The following is a 19,004-nucleotide window of genomic DNA, read 5'->3' as shown; positions in this document are numbered from 1 at the left end:
ATTGATGGTCTTGTGCCTTCCTGTTGATGGCCCACGCTAGAAATACCCACGACGATTGAGCAATCTTAGCCGTCTGATTGGTGCATTCGAATGAATGGAACGGATCACCTACAACCGGCTGCGTGGTAGCTTAACATGCAGCTGCCCTGGCACCTGTGTGGTACATCTGAACGGGGACTCCGAATGTTGACCCGACATTGAGCGGGCGCCCAATGTATTCAGCAACATCTGTCCGTTGACTCGGAATGTTGGCTGTTAGTTGACGGTGTGTGGCCCACCTACTGAGTCGACGGAACTGATTTCTTATCTTCATAGTGGGTTCCATAGTTTGAACGGCTCCGATTGATGTCCAACCGAATTGATTCGAGGGAAAGATGGCGATGCATGGTGAGTTGGCACTTAACCGGCTGTAGGTGATCCCTTCTCTCAAAGGAATGGTATTACTGAAGAGGGATCCGTTGGAACGGCTACGATGTTTGATCGGTGCACATACATAATCTGGGCCATCCGTGGTAGATTTCGTCAGATTAATGGATTGGATTCTTCAACCACTAATCCATGTGCAAATAAGTAGATGAGGTTCATCAAACCTTTACTCCCTACCATCAAACGCGTTTAACAACCGTACCATCTGAATCATGTGCATGCCCCCTTGTGGATGCAAAATGGTCCAAGAATGACACTTGACCAGACTATCCTCACTATACAATTGGTGGCCATCAAATGGATGGTTGAGATTACATTGACTTATCGTACATAAAAAGAAAAGGGTCAATAGTGCATCCACGTTGAGACCTGCTATTAAGACCGTACTGAGAAAATCTGTGGGGGCCACCATGAGTTATGTGTCTTATCCACACCGTCCATAAGCTTTACCAGCTTATTTTAGGTTAAAAGCCTAAAATCAAAGCATAGCCAAAGCTCAAGTGGACCACACCACAGGAGATAGTGTAAATTGAACACCTACCATTGAAATATTAAGGGGGGTGACGAAGGTTTTGGATCAAGCTTATATTTTTGTTTTCCCTTCATCCATGTCTGTTGTAGCCTTATGAACAGGTTGGATGACAAATAAACATTACTGTTGAGCTTTGGATATACTTCAATTTTGGGTTCAACCACTCAAATGATCTGAAAAAATGGATGGACGGCATGGATAAGCCACACGCATTCATGGTGGACCCAAAAGAGTTTACTCATTACGATAAAGCATACTGAATTATTCAGTACGCAATCCACTTCCTAGATTTTATCCATCGATCGAATGCTTGGCCTTTTACAAGTTGCATAGGGACATTTCTCCTTTGTTTAACCATGATTGAAGAAATGAAAGGGATTACAATTCCAAGTCTTAAATGAAATGAGTGGACTGGATTGAATCAGCGGTGTATAGATCCAATATTCCGATAGCTGAACCAGTCACTTTCAGAAAAATCTTTCCATCAGAACTAATTAATTTCCGATGTTGGAGTATGCTCTCCCAGGAAAAGGAGCTTCCTTACATGGATCAAGTTCCAAGGGATCGAGGAGGAATCGAACCTCCCGGCCGGCTAGCCCGCGTTCACCAATTGAAGGGTTAAGATGGCAATCTGCAGTAGGTCCCACATTTTGATCATGAAACCATGGGACCCACTTCTACAAACTCCATAAACTTCACTGAACTACTTCATCTCCACCATAGGGAGTACTTATTTGATAATGTATGACACTTGATATGCAGGCAATGTTCCAAAAGTAAAATTGGTTGAACAATTCTCACATCTGATTTGCAAGTGTTCTCTGCTGAAAATACGATCAATGAATATTTTCAATTTTAACTGTCCACGAAATGTCTTATATTCCATGTATGCAATTTTAAGTAATTTCTCAGCGCCCGTCTATCATCTCTCACACTTAGCCAAAGTATCAATTTTTTTTCTCATTAATTAAAATGACACTTGTTTTGCAGATGAGATCAACGACTCTCCCATCGAGCAAGTGAGGCTGACTGTTCCCACAACCGATGATCCAACATTGCCTGTCTTAACGTTTCGGACATGGGTTTTAGGACTCATAGCATGCAGTCTTCTCTCGTTCGTGAACCAGTACTTCCATTACCGTCAAAACAGGATCTTTGTGTCGGATCTTGTGGCCCAGATCCTCCTTTTACCGGTTGGGAAGCTGATGGCAAGGACAATGCCAACAAATTCCATAAGAGTTCCAGGGACAATATGGACATTTTCTTTGAACCCAGGGCCATTCAACATAAAAGAGCATGCCTTGACAGCCATCTTGGCGTCTGCGGGTGCTAGTTCGCCTTATGCGGTAGAGATTGTTTCTCAGTCGAAGGTTTTCTACCATATGAAGATAGATCCATGGGCTGCTTTGCTGTTAATCCAAACCACTCAGGTAAGCCCCTCACACACACAACCTTTGTATGAAGGATTTCTAAACTGCATGGATGGTTTATAAGTCAGGGTCAGTTTCGTTTTTTTGTTTTTCCAAGTCATTATTGAGTTGTGATGCAATCAAGCTTATCAACATGAAAAATACAGGCACACACATCGAAAAAGAAACAGATCCCACACTTACATAACTTTTCATAATTCTGTGCAATCATTCGATGTCACTTTGATGGCATCGAACGCCTTTAATGTCATCGCACCAAATACCAAAACGCTCCAGCATTAAAACATGGATTTTTCAAAATTTTCCGATGGGATTTTGATAGCATTGATGGCCCGTCGATGGCAATGAACCTTTTTGATGGCATTGAGCAGGACACCACAAAGTGTCCAGCAACCAATCATGAAATTTTTGGATTTTCTCAATGGCATCGAGCAGCTATCAATGGCATTAAAAGGTTTGTCGATGGCAACGACAAATCCTGTTGTTGAAAGATTTGAGACATCAACAACAGGTCACACATACATAAAGGAGTAGAAGTTTAGAAAAATGAACCACAATGGACTACCTGCACATTGGACATGTACACACAAAGTCGTGCCAACCCAGCTCGAGAAAAATGACCTGAGCCCAAGACTAGAGTCGGGCTAGTCCAGGCTCAGTCCCTTGCCAGTTGCCACTCTTGACGCGCAATGATCTGCTCAAGTCGAGTGTGTTGGTTGTACAAACTAGATTTTATAAGTGTTTTAAGAAGACAAAAATATTGGCTTTACAAAGTCTTAACACAACTTAGAAAAAATAGAAGAAAAAAAAACCTGATTATGTAGAAGGAAGGAAGAGAGATAGCAAACAAACAAAAACTTTTTTTTTTTTTTTTCTAAAGTGGTTTTTTTTTTTTTTTTGTTTTTTGTTTTTTTTGCCTATTGCTTTTTCTTCACACTTGCTTCTTGCATCAACCAGATACACACGGTGCCTTTTTATAGGCATTTTCATCAACTGTGAAATGACTACAATACCCCTACTAGGAGCTTCCAACATTTAATGTTTCTAGAAACTACACAAGGCTTTTAATCTTCCAAAAGCATCTCCATGGGAATTGTTGCTCTGCATTGGAAGATCAACAGTCACGTATGGCTAGCTGTTACTGGAAAATGAGTTTTGGGTTTGCAACTCCAATACTCTCATTCAAACGAAAACGGGCTTCATTTCAAGCATCGATCTAAGTTTTTTTAATCTATCAGTTGGCAATGCTTTGGTGAAGATTCTGTCACTTGTTCGGTGGTGTGACAGTATTCTTGATTCATTGATTTCTGCTTCACTTGATCTCTTAAGAAATGATACTTTGTATCAATATGCTTGCTCATTCCATGCTACACTGGATTTTTAGAAAGCTCTATTGCCGACTTGTTGTCCACGTATATGACAGTGCATTCTTCATGCGAATGCTTCAACTCCTTTAACATACTCCTTAGCCATATTGCCTCACATACAGTGGACGAAACTATTACATACTCGGCTTCACGTGTGGACAGTGCTACCGTACTCTACTTCTATGAGTTCCATGTGAATGCTGTCGATTTAAGATAGAAAGCAAAACCTGTGGTACTCTTTCTTTCATCTTGGTCACCACCCCAATCACTATCAAAGTATCTATACAGAATTGCCTCATCATCGTATGGATAAAAGAGACTGAATTCAATAATTCCTTTGATATACCTTAGAATTCTTTTTACAACTAGCCAGTGTGACTCTTTTGGCGCTTTCATATACCGGCTTAGAAGCCCAACACTATAGACTGTATCTGGCCTAGTGATTGTGAGGTACCTTGGGCTTCTGATTAGGCTTTTGAATAAAGTTGAGTTAACATTTCTTCATTCGCCATATCTTCTGAGCTTCAGGCCTATTGCAACAGGTGTATTCACGGCTTTATAGTCGGTCATCCGAAACTTCTCAAAAAGTTCTTTTACATACTTCTTTTGTGATATATAAATACCCCCAACTTGTTGTTTCACTTCGATGCCCAAGAAGAATGACATCAATCCATCGTCAGTCATCTTGAACTCATTGAACATAGCCTGCTTGAATTCTTCAAACACCGTCTGACTGTTTCCTATGAACAGCAGATCATCAACATATAAACAAGCTATAAGCATATCACCATGGACATTCTTTTTTATGTATATGACATGCTCATACGGACATTTGATGAAACCATTCTCATGAAGATAATCGTCAATCCGTGCATTCCAAGCACAAATTGCTTCAACTCATATAGGGCTTTTTTCAGCCGATACACCTTGTATTCCTCCTCTTGCATGACAAAGCCTTCAGGCTGGTTAACATACACTTCTTATTCAAGTACTCCATTTAAGAATGTGGATTTCACATCCAGTTGATAGATCATCCAATTGTGATGAGATGAAAAGGAGATAATCATTCTCACAGTGTCAAAGTGAGCAACTGGGGCAAAAACTTCTTCATAGTCTACCCCGTATTTATGTTTGTAGCCCTTTGCTACGAGCCTTGCCTTATATTGTTCGATATTACCATCGGCATTCCACTTGATTTTCACACCCATTTGAGACCAATGGTCATCTGGCCTTTATGGAGTGAGATCAGCTCCCATGTGTGATTCTTCTCGATGACATGAATCTCTTCTTCCATAGCCTTTCTCCAACATTCTTCATTCACAGCCTCCTCGAATGTAAGAAGCTCATGGTCCGCATACAGGCAAAGCAACTTCACATCCTCAGTTTCTACATAGATCTCGTTGAGGCTTCTCATTTTGATAGGAGCCAAGGGTGAAGGAGAATTAGATGAAGATGTGTTGGCTGAATTCCGATTTGTTGAAGTACTTCCAGGGGAGATGGAATGTACTCCTGGACTTCTACGATTTGAAGGGGGTGATGTAGGTGTCTGCTCCTGATTCACATGCCTCTCTTCTTCATATTCTTCGGCCTCGACCTGATTTTCTTTAGCTGAATCTTCTTGGTTCTACTTCCATGCTTCTTCCTCACAGAACACCATATCTTTACTTACCACCACCTTATTAGTTAGTAGATTGTGGAGCTTGTATGCCTTTGACTCTTCACTATAGCCGATGAAGATACACTTCTTGTCACGATTATTAAGGTTTTTCTCTTCTTGCTTCTGGAACTTGAGTGTAGGAAACACACTCAAAGATTTTAAGGTGCGCCACACTCGTCTTATAGTCGCTCCATGCCTCCTGTGGTGTCATGAACCTGACGCTCTTAGTGGGACACCGATTGAGCAGATATGCAATACATGCAACTGCCTCTCCCCAGAAGATCTTCGGTAGGCCTTTCTCCTTCAACCTAGTCCTCATCATGTCGATGATAGTGCGATTTTTTCATTCCGCAATTTCATTCTGTTGTGGCGTGTAAGCTGCAGTATGCTACTGCTTAATGTCATGTTCCCTATAATAGTCTCCAAAAGCATTTGAGGTGTACTCCCCACCTTTGTCAGATCTGAGAACTTTAATTTTGAAGCCACTTTTAGTTTCAACACGAGCTTTGAAATTCTTGAAGATAATAAAAGTAGGAGATTTTTCTTTTATACAGTACACCCATAGATTTTTGCTAAAATCAGCCATGAAGGTAATAAAATTTTATTACCTCTAAGAGAGGGTATTTCAAATGGTCCACAGATGTCTATGTGAACCAACTGTAATGACTCATTTGCTCTTCGGGATACTCCAACTTGGAAGGAGTTCCTTTGTTGCTTACCAAGTGTGTATATCTCATACACATATTCTGGAGCTTCAATAGCAGGCAAGCCATACACCATGCTTGATGAGGACAGGAGTTTAAGGCCATTAAAGTTCAGATGGCCAAAGTGAAGATGCCACTTCAATGATTCATTATTGGCACATCTATAAAGACACTTCTCGAGCCTTGTGTTTATATGGAGTGAGAACATTTGATTTTTTGCCATTTGGACCCGTTTCACATGTCTACCGTATGCATCTTTTGATGACATAACTAAGTTCTCTATGTATATCACGTACCACTTTTCAAGTAGTTGGCCGATGCTGAGAATGTTACTTCTCATGTTGGGTATGTAATATACATTAAAGATGAATTGCAGTTCACCATTTTTCTGGTAAATTTTGATTTTACCTTTACCTTTCACTAGGTTTTTTGATGAGTCTCCGAACGTCACATTGCCATGAACTCCTTTTATGAGTTTCATAAAAAGCTTTTTGTCATTGCACATGTGATTGTTTATACTTGTGTCAAGATACCACACATCTGAATGATCACAACCTTTTTCTTGTGCAAGTAAAAGTGTGGTTCTTTCCTCTTCATGATTTGATGCTTTGGTATAATTAGATCGTTCATCTTGATCCATTGGCTTGCTCCAATAATCTGATGCATAATGGCCAAACTTGTAGTAATTTTCACACCAAATATTTTTCATATTTCTACGACCTCGTGTGGATCGGCCTCTACTATTTCCTCTACTACAGAAATTGGTAAATTTTGTTGATTTCTTGTATTATATCCACGCCCACTTCCTCTTGCATGATTGTCAGTGCCACAGACCCCACGATGTGTATGGCCACCTCTTTATTCATTTAGAGTCAGCTTAGACTTTAAGATATGTTCAAGCATCATTCCTATATTCTTTTTCATTCGTTGCTCATGCACTTACAACAATCCCATCAACTCTTCAATGGATAATTTTTTCAAATCTTTAGATTCTTAGATCACTACAACCACGTGCTCAAACTTGGTTGTGAGAGATTAAGTGCCTTTTCCATGATAAGTATGTCTTCAACTTTTTCACTACTTCTTTTTAAATTGTTAATAATAACAAGTAGACGTGAGAAGTAGTCAGAGATACTTTCACCTTCCTTCATGTGTGCCACTTCAAACTCGGCTCTTAATGTTTAAAGGCGAACCTGCTTCACCTGATCAACACCTTTGAAAATGGTGCTAAGGGTATCCCAAGCTTGCTTGCTTGCTATTGCTTCAGTAATCTTTTCAAAGGTTGATTCATCCAACCCTTGATAGAGGAGGAATAAAGCCTTGTTGTCCCTCTTCCTTTGATTTTTGAGAGCGGACTTTTCCTTGTTGGCGAAAGTTGCTTCTTCCTCTGTAGTGGGTTCTTCATACCAATCAGTGATGATCTCCCATAGATCTTATGACCCGAACATCGCCTTCATTTGGATGCACCAATTTTCATAGCTGTCCTTTGACAACTTAAGAACCCACGGTTGGATTGTGTTGGCCATCTTTACACGAACAAGCTTTATGGGTTAGACGAATTGGCTTTACTAAGCCTCAAGATGACCCAAACAATCCTTTTTTTAAAATATTTTTTTATTTTGGAAGAAGGAATGACTTTTTTTTTTATTGGAGAAGGAAGGGAGACAGGGATGGATTAGAAATTTGAATTTTTTTTCTTGAACAAATTTTTTTTTCTGAAAAATCTATTCTCAGCTGAAAAAAAACTACTGGAAACTTCTTCTAGAAATAGAACTTGGCTCTGATATCAGTTTGTTGGTTGTACAAACTAAATTTTATAAGTGTTTTAAGAAGACAAAAATATTGGCTTTACAAAGCCTTAACATAACTTAGAAAAAAAAAAAAAAAAAAAAAACTGATTATGTAGAAGGAAGGAACAGAGATAGCAAACAAACAGAAACTAATTTTTTTCTAAACCGTTTTTTTCTTTTTTGCTATTGCTTTTTCTTCACACTTGCTTCTTGCATCAACCTAGTACACAAGGTGCCTTTTTATAGGCATTTGCATCAACTGTGAAATGACTACAATACCCCTACAAGGAGCTTCCAACATTTAATATTTCTAGAAACTACACAAGGCTTTTCATCTTCCAAAAGCATCTCCATGGGAATTGTTGCTGTGCATTGTAAGATCAACAGTCACCAGCTATTGCTGGAAAATAGGTTTTGGGTTTGTAACTCTAATAGAGTGGACTCACCCAGTTGAGTTGAGTTTTTGCAAGTTTTCAAACTACTGCTAGAGAGGGAACTTTGGGGTGCCGATGCATTGAACTGTGAGTACTGTCCCAATGCAATTTTCATTGTAGCTTAACAACACGAGAAGACTGACTCCGCTCAAAACCTAGTCGAGTCTAGTCGACTTGAAAGCTTGGGCAAGTTTCTGAGGCTCGAAGCTTCTCATGAGGGAGCTTCGCATGAGCGGATTAGATACTGAACGCTTTAGTAGCCTTTTGGCTACTGAAGCGATGTGGTGAAATACATTGATTGAATACCAATGTTCCCTTACAATTAATTCTCTCTCTGTTGGAGCTCCGTTAGACATTTTTCTTCGTTTAGTTGTGCCAGCACTTGACCACATGCCATTTCTTTTCTTCACTCCCCTTGCAAGTCACCTCACCACTTTCCATGGGCACAACCATGATGTATGTAATGTATCCACACCGTCCATCCATTTCGCGAGATCAGTTTAGGGCATAATCCAAAGAGTGAGAAAGATCCAAATTTCAAGTGCACCCCACGACATAAAACAATGGGGATTGAACGCCTACCATTAAAACCTCTTTGGGCCATAGAAGCTTTCGATCAAGCTAATATTTATGCTTTACCGTATTCCATGTCTTTTTTAACTTAATAAAAAAGTTGGATCTCAAAAATACGTTATGGTCGGCCCTAGGAAGGTTTTAACGGTGGCTGTCACTGTCCCACTGTTTTCTGTGGTGGGGTCCACTTGAACTTTGGATTTGCCTAATTCTTTGGCTCACTCCCTAAAATGATCTCTCCAAATGGATGGATGGTGTGGATACAACACATACATCATGGTGGGGCCCATAGAATGTGGTGATGTCACATCAATAGCAAGAGACTTGTTACCATCTGGTTTAGGAGCCAACTCGCTAGGGGTGTACACGAACTGAGCTAGCTCAGTTAGTTCGCTCGACTCGACTCGAAAAAGCTCGTTTCGACTCGGTTCAAAGCTGAGTTCGAGCCAAGTCGAGCTGATTTTTTGAGCTCAAAAATGAGTTCGAGCAGGCCCCAGCTCGACTTGACTCAGATCAAATCCAGCTCGAATCGAACTTCGATCGAACTAGTTTGGTGACTTGGTTAGTTTGTTGTTGATGTTGCTTGCCAACTGTTTGATAAAATGACTCAACCAAATGTGGCTGGTGGCAAGGAAGGTATGGCCGGTGGCAAGCAAGTGTGATTGTGAAGTTGATCGAATGTGGTCGGTGGCCTCCAAATGCATAATGAAACTACAAATTGCAAAATAAGAAAATCTGAATTCCAGTAAATGCCCAAAACCTATTCAATAAACAGAATTCACTCCAAACAATATGAGAATAGAAAACCCAGATCGAATTACTCACATGCCAGTAATACCGGTCAATGGTGAGCAACTTGGTGATTGCAAAAGTGCCAACAGCGAGCACAATCACCGCATTGATTATTTGATCAATCAATCGATCAACATCCACCTCGTCTCCTTCCGCGCCCAAACGGTCAACTTTCAATATCCTCTATTTTTATTTTTTTATTTTTTTGGTTTTTATGTTACTTAGAAGGTGTTTGATAAAAAACTTGTAAAACTATTGCATCTGTTTTACAAATAGTGGGATTGTGAAGTTGTAGTTCAGGTGTTTGTGGAAATGACTCAATGACGAACTCGACTCAATCTTGGCTTGAACTCGTCCCAAGCTGGCTTGAGCTATTGACCGAACGGAGCCGAGCTGGCCAGTTAGGCTCGAGTACTGAGCCGAGCCGAGCTGAGGTCAACCAATGTTCGAGCCGAGCAGAGCTGAGGCCAGTTCAACTCGGTTTGACTCGATGTACGCCCCTACAACTCGCGTCCCTACTCTATATAATTTAATGAATTAAAAATCCCATCCTCTGCGCATCACTAAAATGCCGTCGCAGGAGTATTAAAAGTAGTAACATGTATAAGTGGTGCCCACCGTGATGTTTTTTTATTATATCCCGGCCATCAGTTTATATATCTCGGCCATCAGTTTTTCTAGATTATGTCACGACATGATCTAATAATGATATTGATCTAAACCTCAAGTGGGCCACACAATAGGAAAATGTGAGGATTGAGCTTCCGCAATTGAAACATTCAAGTGGCCACAAAAGTTTTGGATTATGCTAATGTTTTTATAATTTCAGTTCATCCCAGTAGGAATGACCTCATGAATCATATGGATGACATATATACATCATGGTGGACCCAGGAAATTTCCAATGATAGGAATTCCCCCACTTTAGCGTTTCCATCTGTACGGCCCACATTAGTTTTAGATCTGCCTCATTTTCGGGCCTACATTATAAGATGATATGGGAAAAAGGATGGACAGAGTGGATTTCTAAAAAACATCAAAGTGTGTCCCACCTAGCTTGCCGTTAAAGGAAGTTCACGCGGATGGCTTTGGCCGCAATCCGCATCCAATGCAAACGGACACGTGCTGGCTACTAAACCAGACGGTAGCGAGTCTCGCAAATGATGTGACGTCACCACGTTCTTTGGGCCCCACCATGATGTATGTGTTTAGGGAGTAAGATAGAGAATTAGGCAGATTAAAAGTTCAAGTGGACCCACCATAGAAAATAGTGGGCTGGTGACCGCCACTGTTGAAACCTACATGGGGCCGACCATGATGTTTATTTGAGATCCAACTTTTTTATAAGTTAAAAAAGATATAGAATAAGATAAAGCATAAATATTAGCTTGATCGAAATCTTCTGTGGCCCAAAGAGGTTTTAATGGTAGGCGTTCAATCCCCATTGTTTTCTACAGTGGGGTGCACTTGAAATTTGGATCTTTCTCACACTTTGGATTGTGCCCTAAAATGATATGGCGAAATGGATGGACGGTGTGGATACAATACATATATCATGGTGTCGCCCACGGAAAGCAGTGAGGTGACTTCAGTAGGGGGAGTGAAGAAAAGAATTAACTTGAAAATGGGGCGTGCACAGCCAAACGGAGAAAAACGCCACTCCAACGGAAAGAGCATTAATGGCATGAGAACATGACTCTTCACATCCAACTAATTGTATTTCACTACGTCAGAAGCGGTGCGGATTAGATACTGACAAGTTCAATAGCCAAATCGCTGCTGAAGAGACGTCACCAAGCTCTGTGGACCCTACTATGATGCATGTGTTGTATCCATACCGTACAACCCATTTGTATATAATGGTTTTATGGCATGATAAAAATAATGAGATAGATATAAAGTTAAGTGGACCCACCACAGAAAACCGTGGGATCAGTCACACCCACCGTTGAAACATTTATATGGCCTCTCATGATTTATTTTTTAGATCCAACCTATTCATAAGTTAATATAAAGATAGATGAAGTGAAAACAAAAATATAAGCTTGATCAGAAACTTCTGCTGCCCGTAAGAAGTTTTGAACGGTAGATGTCACTGTCTCCACTGTTATCTATGGTAGGGTCCACTTGAACTTTAGATCTATCTCATTATTTTCTCTCATGCCATAAAATGATCTCTACAAATGGATGGACGGTATGGATACAACACATTCATCATGGTAGGTCCACGAGCTAGGTGACGTCACTTCAGTAGCCATTTGGCTACTGACATTGTCAGTATCTAATCGGATTTATTGGCACTCGGCCTAGGACGCGATTAGACACTGATAGGTTGAGTAGCGAGTCTGCTACTAAAGTGACGTCACCAAGTTCTGTGGGCCCCATTATGGTGTATGTATTGTATCTACACGGTCCATCCATTTTGATATATCATTTTAGGGCATGAGCCAAAGAATGAAGCAGATAAAAAGCTATAGTACATCTCAACACAGGAAATAGTGAGGAAAGTGATTCCCACTGTTGAAACTACCCTAAGGCCCAGCATAATGTTTATATGAAATCCAATCTGTTCAAAAGTTATAAAAAATAAAGGGAAAACAAAAATATCAGCTTGATCTAAAACTTTGGTGGCCTTTAGAAGTTTTTAATGGTGGGCGTCACTGTCCCTACTGTTTTCCGTGCTGGGTCCACTGCAGCTTTTTATTTAACTCATTCCTTGGATATTGCCATAAAAAGATCTCTCCGAATGGATGGAAGGTGTGGATACAAAAAATACATCATGGTTTGGTCCACGGAACTTGGTGATGTGTCTCGCTACTCAACCTGTCGCCTGTCGGTAGCTAATCCGCACCCCTCGGCCTATTACTTGATTATACATCTAATGGACCGAGAGGATCTCATATGTAGGTTAGGCCCATAAAAAAAATCAGGGGTGGGAGTCCTTGCAGTATCTGTTTCCAAGACGCTACTATTGGGCGTAATTTAATGCGGTGGTTAATGCTCGTAATGTTGGCGGTCGCGGATTAGCTGCTGAAGTATTGTCACCAAGTTCTGTGGGCCCCACCTTGATGTATGTGTTGTATCCACACCGTTTATCCGTTTGGAGAGATCATTTTAAGGCATGAATCAAAGAATGACGTAGATCCAAAGCTCAGGTGAACCCTACTACAGAAAACAGTGGGAACAATGATACCTACTGTTGAAACCTTTATAGGGCCCACCATGATGTCTATTTCAGATCCAACCTGTTTATAAGTTAACAGAGACAATGGAATGAGGGAAAACACAAATATCAGCTCCATCGAAAACTTTCATGGCCTCAATATGTTTTCAAGGGTAGGCGTTCAATTCACAATGTTTTAGGTGGTGGGTTGCACTTGAGCTTTGGATGTGTCTCATTCTTTGTCTCATGTTATAAAATGATCTCTACAAATGTACAGACCGTGCGGATATAACACATACGTCATGGTGGGCCTACTAAACATTACTATAGGCCCTAGGAAGTTTTTAATGGTGGGTATCCGATGTCTACTCTTTTTTGTGTTGTGATCTACTTAAAATTTGGATTTACTTCATTTTTAAGATCTGGAATTATGGCTGTTCACAAGTCAAGCTAGCTCAAAAAACTTGCTCAACTCGGCTCGAGTCAGCTCGGATTGGCTCGGCTTGAATGGCCGATTCAGGCCAAGTTAGCTAATTATTTGAAGCTTGAGTTGAGTTCGAGCCGAGTTTGACCAGAGGGCATTTCAACTCGACTCGAAGCTCGAACTCGAGCTCGATTAATAAATATATTAAAGTTGTGGGGAATGCAGAGAAAGTTGAAGTGAGATCTCTTTGCTTTCACCCTAACAGCGAAGAGTTTGATGTTAGTGTTGACGATCTCTTGAATCCAAAATGGTATATTGTATGGAGCACTCACATGAATAGACATATCCTTCTTGAATATGTTGTGAGCTACGAGTCCTCAAATCATCTGCAAGGTAACGGAAACTACGCTTTTGTCTGAGTAGTAACAATACAGGTGGGTCCCACTTTTTTGTGGTCCCAAGTCTGTTTAAAATCCTATCCATTGGAAAGTATGGTCTTAATGATGTGTAATTTAGAACATACAATCAAAGATGCTTTTAGCCCATAGTTCTTCTATCATAGGGCCCACATAAATGGATTTTATGGACCGTTGAAAGATAAACTACACTCTGTTTCGGTTGTCGGGCCAAATCAAAAATGAATTTCGTTTGGTGGAGCGTCATGTAAAATGTATCTTTAATTTTTTTTATTTTTTTATTTTTGTTTTTTTAAATTTAGCTTCTCTTCTAAATCAATGAAGGAGGATCAAGAACAGAATCCATTACTCTCTCTCCCAATAAGCTCAAGCTTGACTCGACTCGAACCACTAGCTCGACTCGAACTCGACTCGACAGCTTTGGCAAACAAGCGAAGCTTCAATGTCGAGCTCGAGCTCAAACTCGAGTACAGCATGGACAAGCCGAGCCGAGCTTGGCCTACCTCGACTCGACTCGGCTCGATGCCCATCCCTAACTGGAATGATGTGTAAAAAAATTGTTGGATGGCGTGGATATACAACCCATACATGGAGGTGGGCCCCATGGTCAGTTAAACACCCCACTGCTTTGTTACCAGCTAACACTGATCCAATCCCCCACCAATCTCGAGAATGTCCAACGGGTTTTGAGCCAACTGTCCAAAAGGTCCACCCTTTATATTTTCACAGGGCCTACCACGAAATCTACTCTGATAATTGGATGTGTAATCATATGCAGGGTACAGAGCCAAAAAATCAGCCTGATATATATGTGATTCAAGTGGGCCATATTATTAGAAACAGTTGGGAGAGGCTCACCGTGATGAGCATGTGAAATCCTTTCCAACCATTGGATACCACACTAGATTCTAAGCCTGATGACTAAAATGAAGGCTCATAAATGATTCAAGTGAGATCATACCAAGGGAAGCAATTTTCAGGGTAAGCATTCTTTGTAGATTGTTTTTAATCGTGTGGTCTATCTGAACCACTGATGCGGGTGATTTAAGAGCCATGGGTGTAGCATTGGGTAACTTAGCTAATGGCTGAGGTAGATTTTACATGAACATCGTGGTGGAGCCATCCCAAGCCAGTAACTCCTTTTCCTCTTTTAAGTATCTTTTGCATAAGCATCATTCATTAACATTAATTAGCATTAATTCAGACGACTAGTTGGACGGTCCAACTAGTTGTGTGTGAGCATCTCTCATGTATAAGTAATACCTAATTAATGTTGAGTTGTCTAAGTTATATTGATTTTTTTTTTCTTTTTCAAGTTGGGTCGAGATTTTCTCGAGTTTTGATAGGCAAGTCTAGTTATTTCACGGTTTTAAACTATGGTTTGCACAAATTAGACTCATGGTTTAGCGATCTAGATCACTGATTGGATGGACCCTACAATGGACAGAGGAAATGATTTTCATTCTTCGTATTTGATGCTTGTAGATGTTGGGTTATGGATTCGCTGGACTGTTTATGAAGCTGCTTGTTGAATCTCCTTACATGTGGTGGCCTAATGTACTCATTTCTATTTCTTTTTATAGGTCTCTCTCTCTCTCTCTCTCTCTCTCTCTCTCAAGAAAAGTTGTTAAACATGGGCTATATCTCGGCCCGTTTATTAATTGGGCTTGAAGTTCAGCCCCAATACAAACCAACAAGACTAAATCAGACCCAAACCCAAGAAAATTGTAATTGTGGGGACGAAAGCGGGCCAGGTTGGCCCGGGTAACCCCAGGACACTTTGGGCTGGATTTGTGATGAATTTAACATCTTGTAGGCCATGCTTGGAATTTCATTGGGAGGCCCAATGACTAAATGGTCTAGACCTGGATTTAGCCATATGAAACGGCCCATGGGACAGCACGGCCCTTACAATTCTCTCTTATCACTATAGTAGTTTTGTATGTCTCATTATTGCATGATATCTAACACTTTCTCCCCTCTCTTTAGGGCATTGCATGAGGTTGAAGAAAGATCCAAGGGACAATTAACAAGACTTCAGTTCTTTTTTTTAGTCTTAATATCAAGCTTCGCCTATTACATTATCCCTAACTATTTCTTTCCTTCTATAACCGCCCTCTCATTTATGTGCTGGTTTTGGAAGGACTCGGTCATGGCCCAACAACTTGGTGCTGGTTGGAGTGGTCTTGGCCTTGGCTCATTTGGCCTAGATTGGTCGACAATAGCGACTTTAGGAAGTCCTTTAGCTTATCCTATGTTCACCATCGTAAACAAATTGGTTGGGTTTATCATAATCCTTTATGTAGTAACACCCATTGCTTATTGGACTAATCTATACAATGCGAAGCGATACCCGATTTTCTCTTCGGATTTGTTTGATGACAATGGACAACTATACAACATCTCACGAATTTTGGAACAGAAAGAGTTCAAATTCGATCAGAAGGCCTATGACAACTACTCAAGAATCAATTTTAGCACCTTCTATGCTCTTAATTACGGATTCAGCTTTGCCTGTATAACGGCTACTCTCACTCATGCAGCTCTTTTCCATGGAAGGTATGTCCATGTCCTTTTGGGAGGTTTGTAAATTCCACATGTGGGTATATATGTTGCAATGTGACGTGTGTAAGATATGAGCTTTCCATAAGGTGAGCTACACTGTTTAGATCTCCTAGCAAAAAAATTAGACCATTTAACACATCAGTTAGGTCACAGTATATCATAACAGATGAATGACCATAGAAAATAAATAAAGAAAAGAAAAGAAAAAACACCCATCAATTTACTTTTTATGTTGCAGCCTGTGAATAGTGACACTGTCCATTTTTTTAAGGCTGAAAATTTAACATTATTTTCAACCTTATGGAAAGCTCATATATCACACGTGTACTGCTCCACATGCGTGTGGAATTATCAAAATTTAAAATTTCAGATTTGAATTCTTCTACACATGATGATGATTTATTTCACAGGATGTATATTGAAAATCTCTCTGTATCACCTTTCTACAATTTGGGTTTTGAACATTGCGTCAATGGTCCACTGAATGGGCCATGGTTGCGTTTCAGTAATCCTAGCCTTCTGATTGGTATCTTACTTTCGTAAATCTAAGGGTGGCCCATTGGATAGAAATGTGGACATTGATGGACATGGGATCCGTGTGAAAAGTGTTACGGTGCTTGCACTAATCTCTGCATGGTTTACTGTTGTTCTATTTATTTATTATAGTTCGATATGGAGTCAGCTAAAGGAGGCTCATGGAGACCAAAAGCTAACCAGTGATATTCACAATCAGTTGATGAAGAAGTACCATCCTATCCCTCAATGGTGGTTTCAAGTAATTCTTGTTGGCTCGGTTGGTATTGCAATTTTCACGTGTGAAGGATTTGGAGGGCAACTTCAACTGCCTTTCTGGGGGATTCTCCTAGCATGCGCTTTAGTTTTGATTTTCGTAGTACCCATTGGTGTAATTCAAGCTACAAGCAATCAGGTAAAACACACTCCCCCATCCCCTTCCCTCCTCTCTCTTTCTCTGTCTTCATGAAAATGGGATGCTAAAAAAATAAAGTAAATCCAACCATTAAATGTATCCCACGTGAATGTAAAATTTTTGGATAGTCATTCATAAACAAATTTCTATGCTGCATCCTACCTAATAGTTGGATTCACCCAACTTTTGGAATTGTCCATTTTCATGGTGGGATAACAATACGATGAGATATATATATATATATATATATATATATATATATATATAGACAGAGAGAGAGAGAGGCATGCTCACTTGCGCACCTACGCACATACGCACCTTTGCACATGTGTCATAGGCGTCTAATCCGAACGGTCCATGTGATACGGAATCCCATGAAACTTCAAAGGAAAAAAAATTTCACCCTGATCTAAAATTCTGGTGGGCCATAGCAAAGAGAAATACAAATCAAGGGAGGAAATTAATTTCATTTTCATGGCCCACCAGAGTTTCATATCAAAGTAAAAATTGAGCCCGGGGTGTTTCATGAGGTGTTGCTTCACGTGGACTGTTCAGATTTTGGATTCAAATCATGTATGATGGATTCAGATTTTGGGGTGCATGTCCGTATTCGGAAATATATATATAGGAAAAGGTACTATGCACTCGACCTCACGATAAGCTCCTGTGAGGTTGAGCTGTGTGGGCCCCGCCGTGATGCGTGTCGACCATCAACACTGTGCATTTGATGGGTCCCCTCTAAATTTTGGGATATCCCAAAAATCAACGTATACGGAACTCAGGTGGGCCATACCATCTAAAATCATGTGAAGACATGCCAAAAACATATAAAAGCACTTGGTGGGGCCCACTTGAGTTTTGAATGCTGTTGAAACTTGGTCTGAACCCTCATCCAAGTAGGACACACATAATGGATCGGCTGGATTTGCAAACCACATCTCGGTGGGCCCAAAAAATGATTATGAATGTTTTAATGGTGCCCGATCCCTCCCCACTTCTGTATGTGGTGTGGCCCACACAAGTCACGGATTGACTTGATTTTTGAGACCTAGGCCCACAATGGAATGGTGCATCTGATTGATGGGGTAGATGTTCGAAATGCATCACGGTGGGGCCCACACAACTCGACCTCATGGGACGGTCCCATCAACTAGAGTGCATAGTACCTTTTCCCTATATATATATATATATATATATATAATGCTCACATGCACACCAATTCTCATGAGAACTCGTGAGAATGTTTTCAGAATTTATCTCCTGTGATATGAGCGCAAATTAAATTTGAACCGTCTATGTGTTGCAACACCCTATGAAACCTCTAAGGTCCAACTTTCACCCTTATCCAAAAATTTGGTGGGCCATGGCAAAAGATAAAGACAAATCAAGAGACCCACCATGATGTATGGGTTTACCAACACAATCCATCTATTTTTCCATATAATTTTAGGATATAAGTCCAAAAATGGAGTAATTTTAAGGCTCAAGTGGACCACACCACAGGAATCAGCAGTGATAATGACGCCCACAGTCAAAACCATCTTAAGGTCCAGCATGATGTTTATTTTCCACATAAAATTTGGAATGTTTTTATTGTGTTTGTTTGGTGCTATTGGATTACTCCACTTGATTTATCTCAGTGTGCTTCTGCGGTCCCAACATTTATAAGGTCACATAGACTTAGACAAGTCAAAACACAAATATCAGCTTGATCCAAAACTTTGACACCTCCCAAGGAGTTTTTAATGGTTGGTGTTTAATGGCCATTGTGTGGTCCACTTGTGCCTTGGATATCTGCCTATT

General features: G+C 40.4%; 1 protein-coding gene across 1 annotated transcript in view; it reads left to right on the top strand.

The window, feature by feature from the left end:
* Positions 1–374: 374 nt before the first annotated feature.
* Positions 375–19,004, top strand: part of LOC131217321 (oligopeptide transporter 5-like) — a 37,329-nt gene continuing 18,699 nt past the window's right edge. The window contains exons 1-5 of the mRNA XM_058212233.1: positions 375–387; positions 1,949–2,388; positions 15,194–15,291; positions 15,698–16,267; positions 16,940–17,201. Of these exons, the coding sequence (XP_058068216.1) occupies positions 375–387; positions 1,949–2,388; positions 15,194–15,291; positions 15,698–16,267; positions 16,940–17,201 (1,383 nt within the window). The remainder of the gene's footprint in view (positions 388–1,948; positions 2,389–15,193; positions 15,292–15,697; positions 16,268–16,939; positions 17,202–19,004) is intronic.

This window comes from Magnolia sinica, chromosome 10, assembly GCF_029962835.1.
Source record: "Magnolia sinica isolate HGM2019 chromosome 10, MsV1, whole genome shotgun sequence".
NCBI lineage: Eukaryota > Viridiplantae > Streptophyta > Magnoliopsida > Magnoliales > Magnoliaceae > Magnolia > Magnolia sinica.
The sequence above is the reverse complement of the archived record's forward strand: the minus strand, read 5'-3'. Positions and strand labels throughout refer to the sequence as shown.